The 23,785-nt window shown below is 40.5% G+C and overlaps 3 protein-coding genes across 4 annotated transcripts in view; 1 reads left to right on the top strand and 2 right to left on the bottom strand.

Moving 5' to 3' along the window:
- Window positions 1-5,870: 5,870 nt before the first annotated feature.
- LOC133486528 (small membrane A-kinase anchor protein-like) lies at window positions 5,871-11,274 on the bottom strand. Its single transcript, XM_061791837.1, has 2 exons — window positions 11,059-11,274; window positions 5,871-8,613 (listed from the first exon to the last, which is right to left on the bottom strand). Exon 2 carries the CDS (start codon window positions 8,457-8,459, stop codon window positions 8,223-8,225), a length of 237 nt encoding a protein of 78 aa, XP_061647821.1. The 5' UTR covers window positions 8,460-8,613; window positions 11,059-11,274; the 3' UTR covers window positions 5,871-8,222.
- A 1,993-nt stretch (window positions 11,275-13,267) lies between these two features.
- Window positions 13,268-22,377, top strand: mstnb (myostatin b). The gene is made up of 3 exons (XM_061791835.1): window positions 13,268-13,733; window positions 17,572-17,945; window positions 20,328-22,377. The coding sequence occupies exons 1-3, from the start codon at window positions 13,361-13,363 to the stop codon at window positions 20,706-20,708; spliced, it is 1,128 nt and encodes a 375-aa protein (XP_061647819.1). The 5' UTR covers window positions 13,268-13,360; the 3' UTR covers window positions 20,709-22,377.
- The window catches only part of pms1 (PMS1 homolog 1, mismatch repair system component), a 48,897-nt gene continuing 39,214 nt past the window's right edge, over window positions 14,103-23,785 (bottom strand). Inside the window, exon 12 of one of the 2 annotated variants that reach the window (XM_061791834.1) lies at window positions 14,103-16,786. In XM_061791834.1, the coding sequence (XP_061647818.1) occupies window positions 16,671-16,786 (116 nt within the window). In that variant the 3' untranslated portion in view covers window positions 14,103-16,670. The remainder of the gene's footprint in view (window positions 16,787-23,785) is intronic. The other variant, XM_061791832.1, reaches the window with a different exon arrangement.

Below are 23,785 nucleotides of genomic sequence, written 5' to 3'. Positions count from 1 at the left end.
TGCATGTTTTTGGGATGTGGGAGGAAACAGGAGTACCAGGAGAAAACCCACGCAGGCACGGGGAGAACATGCAAACTCCACACAGGCGAGGCCGGATTTCAGCCCGAGTCCTCAGAACTATGAGGCAGACGCTCTAACCAGTCCTGCACCGTGCCGCCCTTTGTAAAACATAATAGTGTTAAATAAACATAGCAGTCATGCCTGTTTCTTTCATGTTTCATTGTATGTCAGTATTTGAAAAGTTTTATAAAGCAAGCACATATCTGCTAAATACAGTATTTTTCATATTTTTTAAGAAAACTGGGATCTATAGTTCAAAAACTTGACGTGATAGAGAAAAACTGAGATCAGTTTTGGATTTGGTACCCAAAAATTAGTTAAAAACAGCTGTCAGACCTAACTCAACAACAATTGTGTTCCCCGGTAACAACCATTATTGCTTATTTGTTCCTATTTCATCCTCTAGCAAGATCCAAATTGCAAAATTAAGAAAAAAGTAACCAGAGGAGTTATATAAATTGATCAGTAATGAAGTTAATCATTCGACAATGTTTATTGTTTGTCCCCCCCGCTGAAACTTCGTAAAACTATACACACTGCGGATCAAATTGACCCAGGGACATGATTTCTGTTCCCGAGAAAATAACCTAACAGGAGGGGTTAATCAATTAATTAACCAACATGATTGATTATCTCTCCCCAAAGTAGTTCATTATGAAGTAAATAATGCGATGCAATGTTTCTTTCTTCTGTAAATCAAAAACATCCATTCATTTATCCAGGTAAGGCAGTTGAGATCAGACTTTCATTTGCAGTGCTGACCTGGCTGCAGACAGACAAAGCCCCGGGTCAAATTGACCCAGGCACATTATTGAAGTTCCTTAGAAACATCATAACAGGAGGCCACAGGAAACCTTTTGAATAACATTGGTTATAAATAGCTTATTATTGATGAAGTCATATGCTTTGGATGCCGCTAAACGAGATAAACACTTTGAGTGAACTAGTTGCTAGGGAAGAAAGTGCTCATAAACCCTTTACGTTTTATGACTTTAGCATTCAAGTTTCTGCTCAAGAGTAACTTTGTTTTAATAGCGTTTACAACCCCGTTAACGATTCTCCCTGTCAAATAATCATCTCAGCTATTATGTAATGTCATAATCTTCCCCATTTACAGTTGATTTTTATTAGGCAAGTGTTCAAAGAGCAGACCACAACGCCTACACTGGCCACTAAAGCACCATAAATGCACAGAGAGGATGAAGCACACTATTTGTGTCCACATCCAAATGAACCTTCGTGTTTTATGGCTACTATTTGCTTTGTGACCCTCCTGGTTTTTTTTCTTTCTTTGGGACACCAAAAATGTTTATGGATCAATATGAGATGCTGCATTAACCATCCCGAAAATATATGTGTGTGTGTGTATGTATGTATATATATATATATATATATATATATTTATTTTTTCAAATGTCTGCATCGATTCTCAGTCATCAATATGGTAATCCGCAAAGGTTAAATTGAGGAAAGTGGAATCTCCTTGTTAAACCTGCTAACAATATAGCATGTAGAAGTTTTCTCTTAATATACAATAACAAATTAAACCTATTTTTTAAAACCATTTTTTCTAATATTTGATTTTACATTGATAAACAGGTCAATTTAGCATAACCTAAATACATGTTTTGAAAAAATATGTAATGAAAAGAAGTAAAGAACAAGGCCGTGTCATTTTATTTTCAATATATATTTTGTGTTTTAGAGTGGCTCAGTTTGACCTTCCTGTTATTTTGTTTCTTAGGTACACCACCAATGTTCATGGGTCCATGTGACCCACTGTGCGTTTAATCAGGTATTTTCAGTATAATCAGCAATTTCCTTAATATTAAAAAAAAAACAAGACAAGGAAAAAAGGCCACCTTACCAATACTTTATTCAATTAAAAAGGTTCATTTGACCCCGCAAAAATAGTTTTTTTAAAAAGATATTGTGACTATTGGCCATCCCAGATGGCATTGCAATGGGTCAATTTGACCCTCCTTTTATGCTTTTGAGGTATAGGTGTACTACCGATGTTTATGGGTCAATGTGACACATCATGATGAAAATACAAATTGATTTTTTTTCAAATAAGGTCAGCAGAAGTATCAAACTCTTTTATTACTATTTTTTTTATTTTGGGAGGGGGGGGGGCATTTAAAAAACAGGCAGTTTGACTTGCAACATAACGGGATGTTTGGGCCACTGTAAATCCCTCAAGTTCAAATAAATTGACTTATTATGTTTGTCCTACGTGGAAATGCACTTTTGTTCTAGCGTGTCGTAGCGCATATGGGCTTAAAATGTGTTACTGTGGATGGACATCATATTCACTTGTAGAACATCCAGTACTGTACAGTCAATGATGTGTCCCCTCACTGTGCCTCAGCCTTATTTTATCGTCCACTAGTGTGTGTGAGCGGCGCCTCTCTAGCTGTTCTTTTTATGGCTCACTGTGTCATAAAGCTCAAACTGGCTATATAATAGGATCAGACCATAGGATGTTCAATTGTGTCATTTATCAAACTGCAAAAATAATAGCCTTCAAGAATTGCTCCCTGAACCTTGTATTTGTATATTGTTTCTTTGGTAAACCAGAATTTTTCATGTTAATTTTAATAAAATAAAAAAAAAATCTTAAAAAGAAACCCAAATTAAACACACTGCAATGCCATTATGCACTATTCATTAAATATTTATTGAAACACTTTTTTTGTGTGAGTGTTACAAGCTTGTTTAGTGTGGGGTCAGTTTGACCCACTGTATGTTCAATGAGAATAAAAATGATGATACTTTAAGAAAAAAAGAAAAAATACAATGAGCACACCGCATCACCATCAATAACTATTCAGTCAATATCTCGAGAACATTTTATATCATTGTTGTAAACTTCCTACTCCACCACATTCCCTACCCCACATCCTTTTTGCTCTGGGTCAATTTGACCCGCTGTATGTGTAATTGTTAAAAACAAGAAAGAGAAAATAAGCCAAAAATAAACACACCTCAATGCCAATACTTTGAGGATGAATTTTGGAAACTTCTTTCCCCCCTTTCAGCTTTGGGTCAATTTGACCTGCTGCATGTTCAATCATCAGTTAAACAAAAATGTACACATCGCAAAGCCATTTCTTTTTTAAGAGAATATTGGAAATTCCCTTTTGAACCAAAGGTCAATTGGGGGAGTGGATGTCAGTTTCTCATAAATGGCAACAATGTTCCTCGGTGAACTACGTAACGATTCTAAACAAAAGTTAAAATAAATTGACTTATTATGCCACTGTATGTAAACTTTGAACTTTCCAGCAAGCTTCCCTGCAGCAAAACAAATGACATCCGCTTAAGAAGAACTGCAGAGTAGACTTTAATCTTTAGTGTGTAGCAATATGTTTGGGATTACCCTGTCGGCACAGATTAGCACACTGGTCCCACTGTTATTGTCGTGCTTGCAGTGTGCCTGGGCAGTTAACTCTCAGCGAGACGGTTGCAGGTTCCAACCCCACTGTTGATCCTTATCATCAGTGTGCAATGTGCCCTTCATTTCCATTGAATGTGGTAAGTTTGGAAAAGCACCTTGGGCATAGTACCTTTTAAATATGTAAAGGTTTAATATACTTGATTTACCCCTGCGATTGGCTGGCGACCAGTTCAGGGTGTACCTTGCCTCTTGCCCGAAGATAGCTGGGATAGGCTCCAGCACGCCCGCGACCCTAGTGAGGCTAAAGAAAATGGATGATTGGATGGATACTTGATTTACAAACATGCAGTGTGATTAATGCCGTTCCACAAAGTTGTTAACACTTGTTATTTTGGGGGTGAAATTGACCCATTTAAAAATTTTAAACTGAAAAATATTTTTAAAGATGTAAAAAAAAAAAAAAAAAGTTGAAATACAAATAGTGAAAAAAATTTCATTGGATTTAAATTTGTATGTGACGTTTTAATATTAACCCCAAAAACATTTCTAGGAGTTGCCAAATATTTTAATTGGACTTATATTTTTATGTGAATTTTTCATGTTAACCAAAAAAATATTCTAGCTGTTCCCAAATATTGCCTGAATCGGTAGTAATGGCATTGCAGGACACACTAACCCATGAACATGAACATTTTTGGTGGACCAAAGAAACATACAGAGTGGTGGGTTAACCAAATATATCCATATAAACACTGTATCCCTAAATCGCCGTATTTTGTATCAACCTGCACACAGTTCCTCTTATGTTTGTTTCTTGGGTACACCAACAGTGTTCATGGGTCAATGTGACCCGCTGTATGTTAAATCATCAAAAAAAAAAAAAAAAAAAAAAGAATGCAAGTTTAGTTTTTTCCAAAGCATGGCGTAAACAAGAAAAGGAAAAAATAAGAAGTACAAGTAATTTTTTCCATCCATCCATCCATTTTCTGAACCGCTTATCCAAAAGCGGGTTACAGGCGTGCTGAGCCTATCCCAGCTGACTCCGGGCGAGAGGCGGGGTACACCCTGAACTGGTCGCCAGCCAAGCCAATCGAAGGGCACATGTAAACAAATAACCATTTGTACTCACATTCACACCTAAGGGCATTTCAATCAACCCACCACACATGTTTTTGGGATGTGGGAGGAAAACCGGAGTACCCGGAGAAAACCCACGCAGGCGCGGGGAGAACATGCGAACTTCACAAAGGGGAGGCTGGATTTGAACCCGGGTCCTCAGAAGTGTGAGGCAGATGTGCTAACCAGTCGTGCACTGTGCTGCCACTAGTTTTTCAATCCATATATTGTTTTTTTATTTAAAAAAAGGGTCAGTTTGACCCGCAGTACACCAGGAGGCTTAAGGAGACAACATCTTTTCTTATTTTTGCCATTGAGGGGCACATGGCAGTATCTCTAAGGTTGAGCTGGTTATATCGTGACCACATTTTCAGAAAACTGGGCCAACAAAGTATTTATTTGATCAAAGTCCCCCGAAAAAGGTGTGTCAATCTGCACAAAGTGTCCTGGTTCACTGACAAGCACAGCAGCTCCACGTGTTGAAACCTGACCTCCTGGGCTGGATTAGTCAATTTCAAGGAGACATACTATGCTTTTTCACAATTTCAAACATTTCCCAGGTATCTTAATGTCAAAATACCTTGAGGATCAAGAATTATACCCCTCTTTAATTGCTCGTGCTGGGACAACTAACATTAACACAGGTTATATTAAGATATCAACTCACATGTTCTTACAGGTGTTTAGACACTATAAAAAGCATCCCACCACACCACTCATCAATAGCACTGCCTTGCTCATTTTCCACAACCTGTCCTTCACATCCGTCTTTTTCTGTCATCTCTCATATTGTCCTATTGGTTAGTTGTTGCATGTCCTCACTGGGTGTGTCTTCCCCAACCCCTTCTCAAATATCTATTACTCATTTGTAGTTATGGTTTCTCTCAGAGGGCTGATTTTGAAATAAATATAATATATATATGATATATAATTATAAATATTGAATCACCTCCTTATATTATTACATAGACAACACTTTGCTAGATGAATAGTTTGGAAATCGAAATTCAAGGGTAATACCAGCCCAATTCCAATGAAGTTGGTGGGTGCAGCACTTCATTAGGCTGCTAAATGACTTTTCACTGATAACACCAAATCCCCTTTACTGTGGGGGCCACTGCCCAGTACAGCTTGTGTTACCATGATGACAAGGGGCGGAGTAGAGGTGAGCAGAAACCAGTACTAAAAATAAAAATAAAAACTTCTGTGTGTGTGTGGCTGTAGGTTTTTTTTTTTGATTGAACCCCAGTCCTCAGAACTGTGAGGCAGGCGCTCCAACCAGTCATCCACTGTGCAGTGTGAAAATTTCAGTTTTATTTATTTATCATTTATTTTCATGAAGACACCACGAGCACTTCATCACCAAGCCGCCAAATTACACTTCATGGGATCAGATCTGTGCATGTGGTGCATGCAGCGGACACATCACTAGCGGCAAATAACCCCATCCCCCACACCGAACATTCAAGTATGGGCCATTATCAGAAGCTAACTCTGATAACGCAGTCTGCGTTTGCCATTGACATAATCATGTTTGTTTCTATGTAGTTCGGCCATCGCTTGGAAATGGCGGATGAAGACCCAGCCTAGCTGCCACGCTATGGGTGGAGAAACTATCTGGTGGCAGTATTAGGTAAATTAGCACTACTGTTTAGTGACAATCTGGCAGGCAGGCTTTCCAGAGACCCAACGAATTGTATCCAAGCAAATGAGAAGTCCATTTTTCATTATGTCTACTTTAATGGTTGCGTGAACGATACGGAGCCTTGAGCGTGGTCATTAAGGCGAGCGGGAGAATCAACATAGCAGAGTTGAAGAAAAAACAAACAAACAAAAAAACATCAGATGAAGGCCATCTTGAGCCACAAAGAGCAAACTTTGAGCGTTAAGGAGGACAAATTAGGACGTTGACCCTCTGGCTTTGATGCGCATAATCCAAAAATATGGGCGGGATTCGCTTCAGAGGTCTGTTTCGAGAATCAGTCCAGCTGTAATCCAATCCTGAAAGTAGGTCAGAAACCGAACGGCTTGCATCTCACACGGAAACCTTCACATGCCTTCGTGTAGCAGCCTACATCCTGGTTCACAGAGGGCGAAGGAAGACTTGACCGTGGATGGACACGGCCATTGTCGTGACGCAAATTGTTTCTTATCCCTCCTCTTATGCTTCTTCGGTATGTCAAAAATGTTCATTGGTCAATGTAACCCGCTGCATGTACAACCACTGAAAAATGAATAAAAAGAAACCAAATATAACATTTATGGGTGTTTGCAAACTGAAAAATAATAGTGAAAAATACATAATAAAAACAAGAAAGCAAAATGTATTATCTAGAGCAGTGATTCTCAACTGGTGGGTCGGGAACCAAAAGTGGCTCACGGATTCATTACACCTGTAGGTGAGTTGTGGACAGGACAGGTAGTAAAAAAAAAAATTACAGGGGCCTTGGTTCATGACAGAACCGACATACGACTGACTGTTTTTAATTTGTTTTATATTCATGATTTTTCTGTATTTATTGTAATTGTGACTTTAATACTGCTTTAATTCAGGTTAGTGATATATTTAACACGTTCCGACCTAGGTACAAATTTGTAGGAGGAGAACTCCATCGTAAACCGAATACTGTACAGTGAAATATTTAACGTACATCCCAGGTCGGACTTGCCTTTTCTTTGGAAAATAACTACAAAGAAATAAAGAGAAGAAATCATCGCAGTGATTTTTCGAGTGAAATTCTATGTCTGTATTTTGTGCAAGTTTGATGTTCAATTTTCCTCAATTCATTTGAGTACATGCTGTTGTCATGGAATGTTAATTAATCTTCAGTTTCCTAATAAGGTGCTCTAAAAGGCACTTTGAACGTGGAACGATTGTGTTTCAAAAACAAAGCAAATAAACAATTGTTTTCATAGGTTATTTTTGAACAATACATATTTTATTATTCTTGTGAACGCCTAAAAAAGTGGGTTGCGACTTAACGACACTCGAGGGAACCACTGAGGGAGATGTTTAACAGGTCAGTTTGACCCGCAACAGGGTTAAGCCGTGCGCCAGCCCTGCACAAACTAAACTAGTGCTAAGTAATAAAAAACGAAATGGACCAGACGGGACTACCATTTGAACGGCAGCGGGGCCAACTGTCATTGACAAACTCCTGTATGTCCATTCATCTATTTTCCATAGGGCTTGTCCTCATTAGAGTCCTGGGTGGGCTGGAACCTTTCCCAGCTGACTTTGGCGAGAGAAGTGGGGTACACCCTGGACTGGGCGCCAGCCAATCGCAGGAGACAATATGACAGCCATTTATATTCACGCCTATGGACAATTTAGAGTCTTCTGTTACTTAAGATGAGTTTTGACGAGAGAAGTGGGCTACCACCTTGACAAGTCACTACCCAATCGCAAGGCACATATACAAAAACAACCATTCACACCCACATTTAGACCCATGGACAATTTAGTCTTCAATGATTGTTTTGGGGATGTGGGAAAAAGATGGAACACCGAAGAAAACCCACACAGTTGAGATTCGAACGCGCAACCTCAGAACTGTGAGGCTGGCATGCTAACCGTTAGTCCGGCGTGCTGCCGTAAAATTGATAGAGTACGAGATATCATCGTCTGTGAAACTTTTCCTCATCCTCACGGCACGTCGCACTCGATGTACGGGATGTCGCCGTAGCGCCGGTCCACCTCCGCCCACTGCTGCACGGCCCGGGCCATGATCTCCTCGGAGAGTTTCTGGGCGTACTCCAACAGCGCCGTGTCGGCCCGAGGAGAACCGTCCTCCGAGTGGACCAAGTAGGTCTTCTCGCTGCGCGCCCTCGCAGCTTCACTGTCGGCGCTGGTCGCGCTCCTCTTGGATTTGATGCAACCCATAGTCCGGAGGATGTAGCATGGACGGACTGGTAGGGACGACTGCTGGGGCGAGAGTCCACATGTGGAGGTGTTACACTACCGAGGAGCCGAGTTTAGAGGCTCCCATCCCAGGAGTAGATGGGCCGGATCCTCTGGTCGTGGCGAGAGCTGGTCTCTGGAGAGAGTAAACAAAAAGTATTCACAGCGCTTTACTTGGTCCTCATATTATTGGGTTTCAGTCTTATTCCAAAATGTATCAAATTCATTATTTTCCTTAAAATTATAAGTCTCTAAAAGTGAAGCGCTTCCTTTTTTTCCCACATATTCTCCTGTTTCTGTCTTATTCCAAAATAGACGTTCATGCCTCACCGACAGTTGGAAATTGGAAATTCATGAAACAGCTGCAGTGTCACTACTCGCTAGAGAATATAATAAAAGTGTACAATAAAAAATACAGGAGGTGGGAAGGCTTGGCAATAATGTATTGTAGCCAACTTGCAGTTGTGTTACATGCATTTCTGTGAGAGTTCCTTAAATTCGACTGTAAGGGGGTGGCGGGGGGGGCGGCCACTATGCGCTTGAGCAAGAGGAGGGTCGGCTCCCTGAAACAAACGCCGTGCCCCCTCAAATCAAATCCGTGCTATCGCGCGAACTTCCTCAGGTCTCCTCCACTTTGTACTGTGTGCCGGCTGTCTGATCTACACTGTCTGCAGTAAAACTTGGAATGGGGGCAAAGTAATTGATTGTTTAAGGATGATCAGCTTTATAATATAAGTGCCTAAAGCATTTATTAATTTTGTACGCATTTGTATAATGTTATTGTTTGAGGAGTCGAATTTACGTGATTTCTGCAAATTGTGGCGATCTTTAAGTTGGTCCGCCACCGGAGGTGGTGTACCGCAATTTCTCATGTATAATGCGCACCCATGTATAATACGCACCCCCAAAGTTCACCTCAAAATTCTGGAAACCCTTCAACCGATCTATAATGCATTTTTACAATGCATGATTTTGCTTCTACCCGTATAATCAAAACATGAAGTATTATCTGTATTTTGTTATTTTTTTAAAAAGAATTATTCTGAAGTAAAGCACTTTATTTGTAACGTAACACTTTTTTTATTTACTTGCTCTTATTTTGAAATTCATAGCCCTACTTTTATTTAGTCAATGAGTAAACACAGTTGTGCTCATATGTTTGATTACACAGGCAGAATTTGTAAGATGCGTACGATTCTGTAAAGAAAACATGAAGGGCCAATGGGATTCAAATTAAACTGTCAAGCATTTCAGAAAAGCATTGTCAATAATTGAAACACTGCAGAAAAATATTACCATAGAGACTACTATATTTCTATCTTCATCTCATCTGTGTCGAGTGCAACAGCACTTTTATTTGAGCGCTACGATAACAAAACATAAACTAAATCAGCTGATCTAAATCCTTCCTTGAAAACATGAGTGTACCAAACGGTTGAACTGGCAGTAAAAGCATGGATCTTTTCACTGGTGGAGGCAGCACTTCATCACTTAGCAGCGGTATTGTCAACCTAGTGCAGCGGATGGCGAAGAGTAATGAACGTTGCCGCCTGCCTCCATGTAGCGCTTGTGCTGTGCGGCGTTTTATGGCTTTCCATCCTTTTGGCCTATTTCGGTGGCACGACACGCCGTCTCCCTCCCATCTGCTCGCCCACCCCACCTAGCAGCCCAAAGACAGTAAACACCACATTGTCTCAGGCCGCTGGTTTTTCTACTTGCATTTTAAAAGTTTCCTTTTCATACAAATATTGACCGTAAGGCGCCACAGTGGATGACTGGTTAGAGCATCTGTCTCGCAGTTCTGAGGCACCGGGTTCAAATCCGGCCTCGCCTGTGTGGCGTTTGCATGTTCTCCCCGTGCCTGCGTAGGTTTTCTCCGGGTCCTCCGGTTTCCTCTCACATCCCCAAAACACGCAAGGTAGGTTGATTGACAACTCTAAATTGCCCGTAGGTCTGAATGGTTCTTTGTTTCTATTGGTCAGACCCCATGTGGGTATGTCACTTTTACAAAGGATTGACCACTAAAAAGTGTTGAAAATGGCTTGCCCTCTTTGACAGTGCAGTGTCAATGGATCGTTTGTTTGGTTCCCTGTAAAGTGAAGCTTTCCGCCAGACACCAGCAATATGGACTCGCTTAGGTGTACTCAAAAGAATCCCTGCCTTAGTACAGTTCAGTTTTATTCAAGTTTTCAGTTCAATATTATTTATATTTGCATTTGCATACGAACCGTTGAATACAATATCTACATTTTGGGGATGAACACTTGGGCTTGCTACGCGACTGTATTTCGATGTTGGTCATGGTGATGGGACTTGGAGCGGTGAGCCTTCTTTTAGGTGGTACATGGTGTAGAAAAGTTTGAGACACACTGGTCTAGATAGACTGTCCTGCAGATCTGTGGGCCGGATTTGTAGGAAGTGTACGGGGGGTCCTCGGTTTAAATCCGACCTACGTGCATGGGAACGGAGCTGCGTCGTAAACAGAGGACCCTCTTGCACACCGCGTCATTGTATCGAATAGACAAGATGTTTAAACCCCTGCGTGAAATTCTTGAGCACACACAAGAAGAGCATGACATACTTGGAAAGGCGTGTGACGTCATCCTGGTCTTCTCCGTGGCCGGGGACGTTCAAGTGGACTCGCTAAATCCTCAACCGCGACCACCGCGGGGGCTCCTGGTCGCCGGCGTGGGAAGCACGCAGGCAGCAGACTGACAAGAAGAAGCAACTGCGGTGGCGCCGCTCCTCGATCATCATCATCCTGACTGATCTCAGCCCAGTGAGCGAGAGATCACGATCCGGCGCCCTCTGGTGGACATTCGGAGTCAAGTGCAGACGCCATTTGGCTCCGTCGCAACGCACTTCCGCAAGTGACCACTAGATGGCGGTGTTGCTATTTAAATGTCAAATTTCCGCAGTGCCTGCAAGCCCGTACAAGGAAACAAAGAGTGTGCAAGAGCGTATGTTTGCATGTGAGAGGCTTTGACAATGTTCCTGACCGTGAGAGTGTGAAAGAGTGTTTGTGTGTGAGAGAGAACATTCTAAAAAAAAAAAGGAAAACAATGTCATGTTGACATCCTGAACTCTCATGTGTACAGTTTGGAGGAGGAAAATGATTTTAATCTTTGTTTTTTGTTTTTTTTAAAAGAAGAAATGTTGTCTCTTGTCTCAGCTTCATTTTTTTTATGCCCAACCTCAAGGTTATCAATCAAAAGGAATTAGCCCCACTGTTCCAATACTTTTGGAGGAGAGTGTTCCTTTTATTTGTAGGACAACCACACAGTGGCGCTATAACATAGCGGCAGTGGCTATAATATGATGTACCCTAAACAACTAGGACAATCTGTCCACGATCAATAAATACACTGATAAACTTAAGTTTATATATATGTATGTATATATATATATATATTTTGTTCATAATTTATTTCATAACTGTGAAAAACGTATAAATTAATGTCATATAGCATCCACAATTACCCATATACAATTACAATTCATTGTTATCATGTATCTTTAGCTAATATAGATTATTTATCGGAATCATGAAATAGTGACAACTAAATATTTAAGTTTACAACTATTGTTCGATCTATGTAAAAAAGGGATATGGTATATATAAAAAAGAAGCATGAAATATCAGTCAAGTGAAGAAAATGTGCAATTTCGGGAAAGATCTTCCAAAATTAAAAGAACAAATCTATTTAGCAAGAAAAATGAAGAAGACACCTTATTTAGCTTTAGTGGGCCATAAAAAAAGTGTCACGCATCCCACTCATGGGCTCGCTCCAGTGGTGTGTGAAAGCGTCACTGCCTAAGTCGGTACGATTCGGTTGTATTTAACTTTTTTAGGTAAAATGTTTTTATTCAACTTTATGTGCATTACATGGGAGTACCCCACCTCCCACCCCCCAAAAATGCATGGATGAATGGACATTTGAATGGAATCATTATCGAAGATGTTTTTTATTCGCCAATATTTGAGCAATGTTGAACATTTTGTGTTCAAAAAATATGTGCAAAACGAAGTTGGTGTGCTTGGTCAAGAAAATATTTTATTTGATCATGACCTTTTTTATTGTACATGTTGATTGTTATGTAAAATGAAGACATTGTTGCCACATTGTCTTGCTATTTGTATTATGCGCATATTTAATGAAATATTTTATGGGATTTGTTTTGCTATATGTGACGATTATGTAAAATGAAGTTGTTGCCACATTGTCTTGCCATTTCATTACATGCATATAAATATATTTTATCAGATTTTTTTTCTTATACATGATGATTGTTGTTAACACACCGTCTTGCTATTTCTGGATGTTTAGTTACCCCAAAAACATTTCATCATCAGAATTTTTTGTATAGGTGGCGATTGTTAAATAACATCGTTGTTGCCACATTGTCTCGCCATTTTTATGACGTGCATAGTTAACAAAATGTTATTTTCAGATTTTTGTTGTTCGTGTCGATTATGTAAAATGAAGTCGTTGCCATTTGTATTACGTGCATAGTTAAGGAAAATCACGCGCATGCGCATCGCGTTTCGTGCAAAGGTCAAGTTTGATTCCGCTGGTTGCGCAATCGCCGCACGACAAGTCAATCTATCCACAATCTGCCCCGGCACCCCCGCCCTCCACCAAAAAGTCCCCCCAATCCCTTTACGGTTTGACAGAGGGAGAAAAAAAAGTTGCCATGGTTCAAAGTCATTGTTGGCCTGCCCAGCCAATCATCGTTTTGGACGCCACCTAAAAAAAAAAGAAAAGAAAAGAGTGCGAGTATAAAAAACGTGCGCGCTAATCAAGCGATGCCAACAAGTGTTTGGACATTAATCCAAAAGCACGCAGACTCCACGGGATCCTTATTTTTTTGGGGGGCGCACAATGCATTTCTGTCACATTGGCTTGACTTTGCTGATGCTCGTGGCTCCAGCGTCCCCGGGCGAGCAGCAGCAGACGCTGCAGTCCTCCGCCGGGCCGGAGGACCCCTCGGAGCCGTGCTCCACCTGCGACGTGCGCCAGCAAATCAAAAGCATGCGCCTGAACGCCATCAAGTCGCAAATCCTGAGCAAGCTGCGCATGAAGGAGGCGCCCAACATCAGCCGCGACGTGGTCAAGCAGCTCCTGCCTCGGGCGCCCCCGCTGCAGCAGCTGCTGGACCAGTACGACGTCCTCGGGGACGACAACCGCGACGCGGTCGCGGAGGACGACGACGAGCACGCCGTCACCGAGACCGTCATGATGATGGCCACGGAACGTAAGTACCGACAAGCTGAAGTGGCTTTGATTTGATCAGGTGGCGCCGATTGTTCTGGACCCGTATTGGAAAAACCCTTCATTTGCATTCGAGACAGGAATTCACTTGTGCCTGGAGTCCAGAGTGAATTACAGACCGTATGCGTCAAAGTTCTGGATGTGAAAATAACGCACTTTTGATTTTCGACGCTTGCTGTGAGCAGCCCAACTAAGCCGACTATCTCTCACATTTGCAGGCAGGCAGGCGGGACAAGATTTCGACCGCTTACTAACTTCAATTAGGTGAGCGCAAGCTGATAGGCCCACCTTTGTTGACATTGAATTGCTGTCAACATTCCCCCATGATAATACAGCCTCAATGAAAACAAACAAGGGGATATAAAGCACAGTTTTTTTTATTTTGACAAATTTGCAGTTCAAAAACAAGTCAACACTTGACATATTTTCTTTTCACGGCATCGCTGTGGGGAATGCATAGTAAGGCCTTCATCAGTCTCGACAGCTCACAGAACCTCACATCTTTCCCTACCAGGCCCCCAAAATCTGTCAATTTTATCTCCACGGAGGAGTTGTTTGATATCTGTCACCTTGTTTATCAAATAGGCATACGCATACATAACACATAACTGGACTCAACTTACCTTTGATGGTTTGTGTCGCTTTGTTTGTTTTTTTTTCCTGCCGAGTATTTCGGTGCGATAACAGTCAGGGAACATCTCAGCTACAAACTCGTCGAAGTGGTCACAGAAGGTGAAAGCAACGTGGATTTTGGCACACGCCGTCGCCATTGTTACCTGCGCATTTTATGATCTGCTCTGCCACGGTGGTGTTTCTAATCTCAAATGTTGACATCCCCTGAACACGGATTTTTCATGCTGACTGACGTGCCCCATCTTGCTCTTCTTTAGAAAATGAAATTTGCCTTCTTCGCCACGTCCATCCAGCGCTCTTATTTGTTTTTCGAGTTTGTTCCCGCGAGAACGTCCACCAGGCTACTGCAGGTGGCACTTCTCGAGATGCTAGTTACAGAGTTCAGTTTGTTCTTTTTTTTAAATATTGTAATACGGGAGATTTGACAGCTAGGACATAGACCCAGTTACGGATATCTACAATGTCATTACGCCTGGTTAAAATGTAATTTAAAGATATCTGATAATGGACATGTAGATATCTGGAATTGAGGTGAATGAGAGATGTTTTGACTAGTCAGAATCCAATTGTTGCTTTGGTCGGCATTAGACATATCTGTAATTCACATAGCAGATACTAGCATCTGAATTGCAAATATGTGTCATGGCCACTTCCATACACATGAATGGCAAAAGTGACATCGTTTGTCCCGGGCGAAATGACATTGCAGATATCTGGAATAACGATTGCAGATAGGAAGACTGTCGATACGGATATCTCAAATGGTCTTTTTGACGAGGCAAAAATGAATGACCGATATCTGCAACATTTATCAAGGCTAGCTGTTAAATGTTACGAAGGCTTGCCGCAATGTCCCATTTTCCATTTCTAAAATGAAGTTTTGACTAGTCAAAATGATGTTGCATGTTAAATCCGTTTGCCATAGTCACAACCTGATATTATGTGGGATTTAAACACGTGACACTATTTTATGGGAAATAAAAGTGAATCAAGATAGAAACGAGTCGATGGAGGCATTTGGAACCAGTGTTTAAGTTGGCCACTAGAACAGGTTGTGACTGATATTCCAGTGTGGCATGACAAAAATATTTACTGATCAGAGGTGGCAAAAGTACTCACACTCTGTACTAAAGTAAAGATACTCGTGTAAAACACAGACTCAGTTAGTGGAAGTAGTGATTCGACTCCTTTCTTTAAGTAAAAGTACAGACCCTAAAATGTGCTTAAGTACGTATTGTAAATAAAACTTCATTTTTACACAAAATGGTTACCCTCTTTTACTTGCTTGCATACACTATAAAAATAAAGGTGCATCAGAGGGTCTGTATAGGAACGCTGGTACCATACAGCGCCATTGTACACAACTGGGGTTCTTTAGCTAATATATTACAATTAATATCCAACAACCATTTGGTTTTCATCTGGTGCTATAATTGTAATAACCACTGGATAATGGGTGGGTCTATATAGGACAGGGGTGTCAAACTCATATTTGCCACATTGTAGATACGGTTTTCCTCACAGGGGCATTATGATTGTAAAACCATATCAATGTTTAATCGCCTCATCATATTGTTACACATAGACAACAAATTGATGGATAACTAGTTTTGAAATCAGAAGTCAAGGATAATGGTTTGTTCAAGTAACTGTAAAAGGGGTTTGGAGGCATAACATGCTTACAATAGTTCATTACTATTTATTACATATGAACATTATACAAAAATGTGAAACAGATTTTAGCAAGAATCATGGAAGTTGACACATGATTTGCTTTTGCAGGCCACATAAAATGATGTGGCGGGATGCATCTGGCCCCGGGGCCTTGAGTTTGACACCTGTGATGTAGAACCACTAAGAGTGGATGCTAAGTGGTACCCAAGAGCGGGTCTGCTATGCGTACAAGCCAAAAAACTGCATTCAGGTACTATGCAGAACCTTTATGATTTTTGCATGTCATGTTAATACTGAGAAGAAGAAGAAAAGAAAAATCATAGCTTTGCAGCAAGCTTTATAAATTCTGACAAGAAAATCAGGATTCAAAAGACAACAGGTCCTGCATGAGCGAAAAAAACAAAAATGCTAAACTGGCTAATGATAATGGCAATAAATGAATAAATACATACATACACTTTACCTGTATTTGTTTTTTCAAATTATTGTGAGAATTTCTGAACGCCAGAAGCTGGTGGTTTTTAGTCTGGCGCAAGACACAACGTACGGAAGAAAGTATATATGTTTCCAGATTTCAAAAAGTAAAACGTCATCAGAAACATAGACACAGTACTCAAGCAAAGTACAGATTCCTAATGAATTCGGATATGGAGCAGATTGGATAGATGGATGGAGATCGGGTTACTATGCATTGGTAGTGTGGAAATTGGCCGCTCCAACGATTTGTGACTGAAATGAAAAAAATGACTGTAATGCAGTAAATATCCATTTAAATGGTTACAAATGGAGATAAGAACAATATATAAACAACGGTTACTGTGGGATTCATTTTTGACAATCACACCTACCTTGGGTCAAACTGAACATAAGAGTGGGACTACTGTGTTCCAGCCTCCCACCAAAAACAAAAAAAAAAAAAACGTATATGAAAAATAGCACTATCATACTGTCTTTGATTCAATAGAATGCAAATAATGAAAGCATTTTTGTGGCTTTCTTTGCTTCAGTTCAGTGGACATTGTGCTGCTCCTTCTGATGTGTGCAGCTTATCCACCCGAGGGCAGTATATAACAGACATAGATACACTAACACATAACGATTTTCATAACTGACTTGGTAAGATAGAGTAATATTAGTCATTTTTCACAGAGGAAAAACAATATATGCTTATGAGTATTGTTGTATTGTCTGGCTACGTGTGTTTCTGCAATTTTTGTGTTTGAACAGCCGTTGCTTAAATGGTTCTAAAACCGCAACACCGATGCTTATTTGTCAGCCTGTCTATGCGTTTCTGTTATGTGTTAGCATGAAGCTAGGGGAATTATGTGGGTGTTTTAAATTCACAAGGTGTAATTCTCTTGATGTTGATTTTGAGAGTAAACTTCAAATGAGATTGGCAATAAAAAGATGGAGGCCTCTTTTTTGAAGAAGTTGCTTTTTTCGAATGACCATAACTTGGATGTGTAAGAATGTACACAAATTTGCTTATATTTGTTTTCCCTGTCTCCTTCCAGCTGAGCCGGCGGTCCAAGCGAACGGCTTGCCGAAATGCTGCTTGTTCTCCTTGGCCCAAAAGTTCCAAGCGAGCCGCATCTTCCGGGCCCAGCTATGGGTCCACCTACGGGCGGCCGAGGAGGCCACCACCGTTTTCCTGCAGATCGCCCGCCTGACGCCGGCGTCCAACGGCGGCGGCCGGCACGTGCGTATCCGCTCGCTCAAGCTAGACGTGAACGCCGGGACGAGCTCTTGGCAGAGCATCGACGTCAAGCAAGTGCTGAGCGTGTGGCTGCGGCAACCCGACACCAACTGGGGCATCGAGATCAACGCCTACGACAACAGAGGGAACGATTTGGCCGTCACTTCTGCCGAGCCCGGAGAGGAAGGACTGGTGAGTGACATCCGTCTGTCCACAAACTTTGGTGCTCAAGAGGCCACATTTGATTTGAAAAACGGACAAATGGGCCAAGTCATGTGTAGCAGACGTTAAAAAAAAAAAAAAAAAAAAAAAAAAAGTTAAAATGAGTTAATTTTAATAATTCAAAATTATTCACTTATCTTTTATTGTGTAAAATTCATTTAATTCAAATTCATTTGTCATTTATTTAATTTGAAAAATATTGATTTGATATTTTCAGCCTAATGGCATAATCATTTTTAAACTTACTGAGACCAAATCAATAAAAAAATCCAAATGTACTTGCTAAAATTGCTTTATTTTCTTTGTATTCTGAAAATGTTCAACTATGACTTAATTAATTATAATTAATAAATAATAATAAATTTAAAAAAAAAAGAATAGATAAAAATGAATGAATACATGTAATGACTCAACAGAGTGGGCAGGATGTGGCCATACCTTGCCCACCAATGATCTACACTGTGTTCCAAATTATTATGCACATGCTTTTTGTTCCATAATAACCTTGATTTGTTTTGAATTAAAAACATCTAAGGACGATGACAAACATCCTTAAGATCAAGAAGCCCCTCTTTGATTCCACCTAACAATTCTCTTATCCGCTGAGCTCGGACGTCCATACATAGCTTCTACCTGATAAATGAATTTCCATCATTTCAAATTAGTTTTGATATTTGAACAACTCTAAAGTCAACTGGCCAGTGTCGAAATCTGTGATATAATGAAATAAACTCTTCTCAGGGTCCTTCCAGTGATTTCCTCTGTGTGTGCATCTGTGTGACTTCCTGTTCAGTCCGTCATCAGCCCCCCGATTGTCATTGAATAAAGCTCCGTGGGCGTACCATTTGATTTATGTAGTCCGTTCTGCTCAATGCATTACCATTGGAAGGAAAATTGGAATAATAATAAAAATAAAACATACAGTAAGTGAGCGATTACTGTACTGTAGTTGCCCTGGTACTATAAGTGGTTGCCGTGCATATTTAAATATTCCCAAGTGTCAGGAACGGGGGGGGAATCCTGAATCCAAATTGTTCATATCTAATTACAGTGTATTAAGCATTTCATTCAATATTACCGGTAAGTGGATTTCCTACCCTGCACTGGTCGCCAGCATTCACACTGACATTCATACATATACGCAATTGAAAGTTTTCAATAAAACATGCATGCGTACTGCAATCAACATAAACAATTAAATGGTTGAGTTAATAGTGAGATACAAACAATCGTTTCCCCCCCAATTTCTGAAACTATTGGATATCAAGCACACTTGGGTAAAATTGACAGAGTAAAATCATTGCCGTAGTTGAGAAACTAACATAACAGGAGGGTCAACCTTTGAGGCGCACACCCTCATTTGGACTAATAACCAAATTGGATGATTGCTTGATTACATCAAAAGTTCCAACTGGCCCAGCGCATTCCTTAAAGTTTTGTGAGTACAAATCAGACTAATTGGCACGGCTATCCATGTCAAGGCCACTATCGGACAACACGGACACCAAAGAACAGGCTGGCAGGCAATTAGAACGCCAGGGAGCCAAGCAACTGTCGCTTGATTCAATTTCAACCCCCAAAAAGTTTCATAATATTATGACGATGCCGTGTTTGGCAAAGCGGCTGCCAAAAGTCGTCGGTGTCAGATCTTAGCATATAATTTGTCATAGAATCAATCATAGAATCTGTTGATGTCTTTGTATTTATCCATCCATTTTTTTTCATGGTAGGTTAGTCTTCAATTAACCTACCATGTATGTTTTTGGGATGTGGGAGGAAACCCGAGTATCTGGAGAAAACCCACGCAGGCACGGGAGAACGTGCAAACTCCACACAGGCGGCGCCGGGATTTGAACCGCAGTCCACAGAACTGTTAGGCAGATGTGCTAACCAGTCGTCCACCGTGCCATTGTATTTAGTATCTATGAAATTTGTACTGGCCCGGTCGGCCAGCGTCTGTATGGTATGTGGTGGCCCGACAGTGCCATACTGGCCCAGGGCCACCAGGGCACTGTTATTCCGAAAAATATTTTATGGGGAAAAAAATGACCCGTGTAGGAAAAATATGACTTAATTCTCATAAGATTACGACTTTTAATACCGACAAAATACGTCAAGTTTATGACTTTTTTTCCCTTGGAAAAATCAAATATATATATATATTTTTACCTCTAAAACAGATAACTTTGTTATTGTGACCTAATGACTTTTTCTGGGAAATAGATAATAACTTTTGACTTCCAATGGAATTTAGGGGTAGACATGGTAGTTCAGTTTAATTGCCGTTAGGATAACGAGGGTGGCGGCGGAATTATTTTTATTTTTTTACAGCGTGTCCACTTGTCCCCGCAGCAACCATTCATGGAGGTGAAACTGAACGAGGGCCCCCGGCGTGCCAGGAGGGACTCGGGCCTGGACTGCGACGAGAACTCCCCGGAATCGCGCTGCTGCCGCTACCCTCTCACCGTGGACTTTGAGGACTTCGGCTGGGACTGGATTATCGCGCCCAAACGCTACAAGGCTAACTACTGCTCAGGCGAGTGCGAATACATGCACCTGCAGAAGTACCCGCACACCCACCTGGTGAACAAGGCCAACCCCCGAGGGAACGCCGGCCCCTGCTGCACCCCCACCAAGATGTCGCCCATCAACATGATCTACTTTAACCGCAAAGAGGAGATCATCTACGGCAAGATCCCGTCCATGGTGGTGGACCGTTGCGGCTGCTCTTGAGCCCCGCCCCCCACGATATGAGAGAGAGTAGGGAGCTGTGCAGGGGGGCCACTGCTCTACAAATCCTTTCGCCCAAAAACACAGATTCCAGTATTTTTCCTGGTGCAATACAACCGCAGTAGAGGCCCCAATAAACCGAAAGCTTTCACATGTGGCATACTGTCGCTTCGGTTCACTCCTCCGGGAGGAAATGTTAGCCATAGACAAGTGTTTCCCAACCTTTACTGAGCCACAGCACACATTTTTACATTAGAAAAATCTCACTGCACACCACCAAACAAAAACGTCACAACCAACACACACAGACACACACACAAAGCTTCTCTCAGTCAAGATGGATCACGTCAACTTACTTCCTCGACATCAATTACTAGATTACCTTCCTATTCAGACACGGCTTCGGTGGGATGTTGTGATACCTTTCGTATTTTAGTAAAGAGCAATTCATGAATAGCGACCCGAGGGGATGACTAAATAACGATTATCTGGTCTCCATTTACTCCAAAATTGACTTACTCAGTGCATGTTTGCCATGATTTACTCTGTTGTATGAATGGCAACAAGTGGATACGCAGGTTAATTCTCTACCTTCTGCCATCAAGTAGATATACAGTAGTATTTGCAGTAAATAGTAATTTAGTGAAATTGGAAAATTTTCCCCGGCACAGTGGTTGGGAATCACTGCCATAGAGGCTTTAAATGGCAGATGGATGCAAGAACACACAGACACGCGCACCTTTCTTTCTTTCTCACACATACTGTACACACGCAGGCATGCACGCACACACACACACGCAACAACACACACGTGAATGTAGACAAAAAGGAAAAGCTTTTTTTCTTTTTTTGACTCGACATTCTTTAATACAATTAAAAACACGCACACCAGTAGAATACACTGTGTTCCAAATTATTAGGCATAAGCTGTTTTGGTTCATTTTTCTAAATAGGTAATTTTTACAGTTAAAAAAAAAAAAGAATTATCATCAACAATTATATTAGCTTTGATAATAATACAATATAATTTTGCAGGATTACTCAAAATAGCGCTCCATGCATAACAATAAATAGGGTGGGAAAAACTTGCATTTCTGTAAATTTCTTTTTTTGCATTTCTTTACATACAGTACAAATCAGTTTTTAATAAAATGAATGCTATTTTGACCCCCCCCCCCCCAAAAAAAAAACATCTTTAGCGATCAAGTAAATATAGGAGCCCCTCTTTGAAATCCCCTGCACAACTCTCTCATCCATTGAACTTGTAAATCCATAGTTAAGTTTCTGCCTGGATCTGCCATCCACCTTCCCCAGGTTCTCAATAGAGTTGAAGCTAGGGGATGATGGTGGCTACAGCATGAAATTGTTCTTCCTTTTAAACCCACAGTCCACAAACAGTTGAGTTGAGGTGACTACTCCACCAGCGACATAAAAAAGGGAACTCCACACCTGAGATTTAGAACTCAAGCAGCCTTTTGGATTAGAGGTGTACTGTCATCAACAAGCAAGAGTCCAGTTGCCTCCATTCAATTTTTTGCAGATTACCATGAATGATACGGATGACTGAGAATGTACATGGGCATATTCATACGTGTAAACATACCTACCACGTGTACCCCTAAATGCCATTGGAAGTAAAAAGTTCCTTTTTTAAGAAGTCGTATTGTTACAATATCAAGTTTATATATATATATATATATATATATATATTTGTTTTTATTTGGGGGGGGGGGGGGGGGGGGGGGGAGTTCTAACGTTATGAGAATAAAGTCGTACTTTTTCAAGATGAAGTCATAACATTATGATATTAAAGGTTAAAGAAGGAGGAAATTTATATTTTAATGAGAAAATTTCAAAAATACAACTTTAGTCTCAGCTCCATTGTCTAAAAAACAAGACTATTGTTGAAAAAAATATGCCTTTTGCTCTTAAAAAAAAGTGGAACTTTATTCCTTTAATAATATGTTTTTTGTTCTCAAAAACCCAGCTTCAACAAACTTACTTGACACAAATTACTGTACTACCTTCCTATTTAGAGAGAGCTTTGGTGGAATCTTAGGGCATTTCAGAAGGAGCACAAAAACTGTGAATAGGTTAGTTTTTCAATGAATATCAGGGCAGGGGTTCCACAAAAAAATAAAAAAATTTGTGAATCGTGAATCACAGAATTGGGGGATTACCACAACAGGGAACAACCGCCTCAAGTCATTTCTATTTAATTAAGCTCATCTGGGAAACTAATGATCAAACCTGTCTGAGATTGTCATCAGTGACCTAAACAGAGAGGAGAAACTGCATCAGAAACACTAGAAGGTTTAACCTAAATCCTGTATGCATAATGATGTGGAACACAGTCTAACAGACATGGAAAAAAAATAAAATAAAAAAATGCACCATATGCTCCTCACTTTACAATTCCCTCTATGTATGGACTCCAGATGTGATTAAAAAACACTGAGGATAACACTTACTGAGGATGGACTCAGATGTTCCAAGCCAAAGAGCTTTCTAGCTCCATTTACACCAACCAGAACAACAACAAGATCCCTATGGCCCACTCAGTACAGGATGCTTCTTAAAATCATACTCACAGGATTAAAAAAAAAGAACTTGAACTGAAGGCACAAAGAATGCAGTGTTAAAGACAAAAGTAGATTGTCGAGATTGTATGAATGTTGACATCATACAGTAAATATACTCTGTACAATGCAGTTTGCACTATGGCACACCAATAGGAAACAATTGGTGGCTACTAAAGTTGTAAAAACTGATTTTGATATGTTTGTATTGTATACATATGCATTTATTTTTTCTTAACCACTTATGGTACACATGAATAAAACTGCAATTTAGCAAGATAGCATATGTAATGCAGAAACTCTATATACTGTACCTATTTTACCGAATAAAGTTTCCGGCTTGAGTTTTGGTCTTTGTTTTTTGCCATACTAAAAGCACTATCTTGGAAATTAATGACCCTGTAAAGACCCTGTAATTCAGAGATTTGTTTCTAAATACATTACACGTTTGAAGATCATTTCTGAAAACGTGAAAAGACTGAACTATGTAGAACTGAATTG

Source organism: Phyllopteryx taeniolatus, chromosome 12, assembly GCF_024500385.1.
Source record: "Phyllopteryx taeniolatus isolate TA_2022b chromosome 12, UOR_Ptae_1.2, whole genome shotgun sequence".
Lineage (NCBI taxonomy): Eukaryota > Metazoa > Chordata > Actinopteri > Syngnathiformes > Syngnathidae > Phyllopteryx > Phyllopteryx taeniolatus.
This window is presented reverse-complemented; position numbering and strand designations above follow the sequence as displayed.

Bases quoted from the DNA above. Each gene is read 5' to 3' on its own strand.
- mstnb (XM_061791835.1), top strand. From the start codon at position 13,361: ATGCATTTCTGTCACATTGGCTTGACTTTGCTGATGCTCGTGGCTCCA. The intron at 13,734-17,571 runs GTAAGTACCGAC...GTCTCCTTCCAG, and splicing joins CATGATGATGGCCACGGAAC to CTGAGCCGGCGGTCCAAGCG. The intron at 17,946-20,327 runs GTGAGTGACATC...TTGTCCCCGCAG, and splicing joins AGCCCGGAGAGGAAGGACTG to CAACCATTCATGGAGGTGAA.
- LOC133486528 (XM_061791837.1), bottom strand. From the start codon at position 8,459: ATGGGTTGCATCAAATCCAAGAGGAGCGCGACCAGCGCCGACAGTGAA.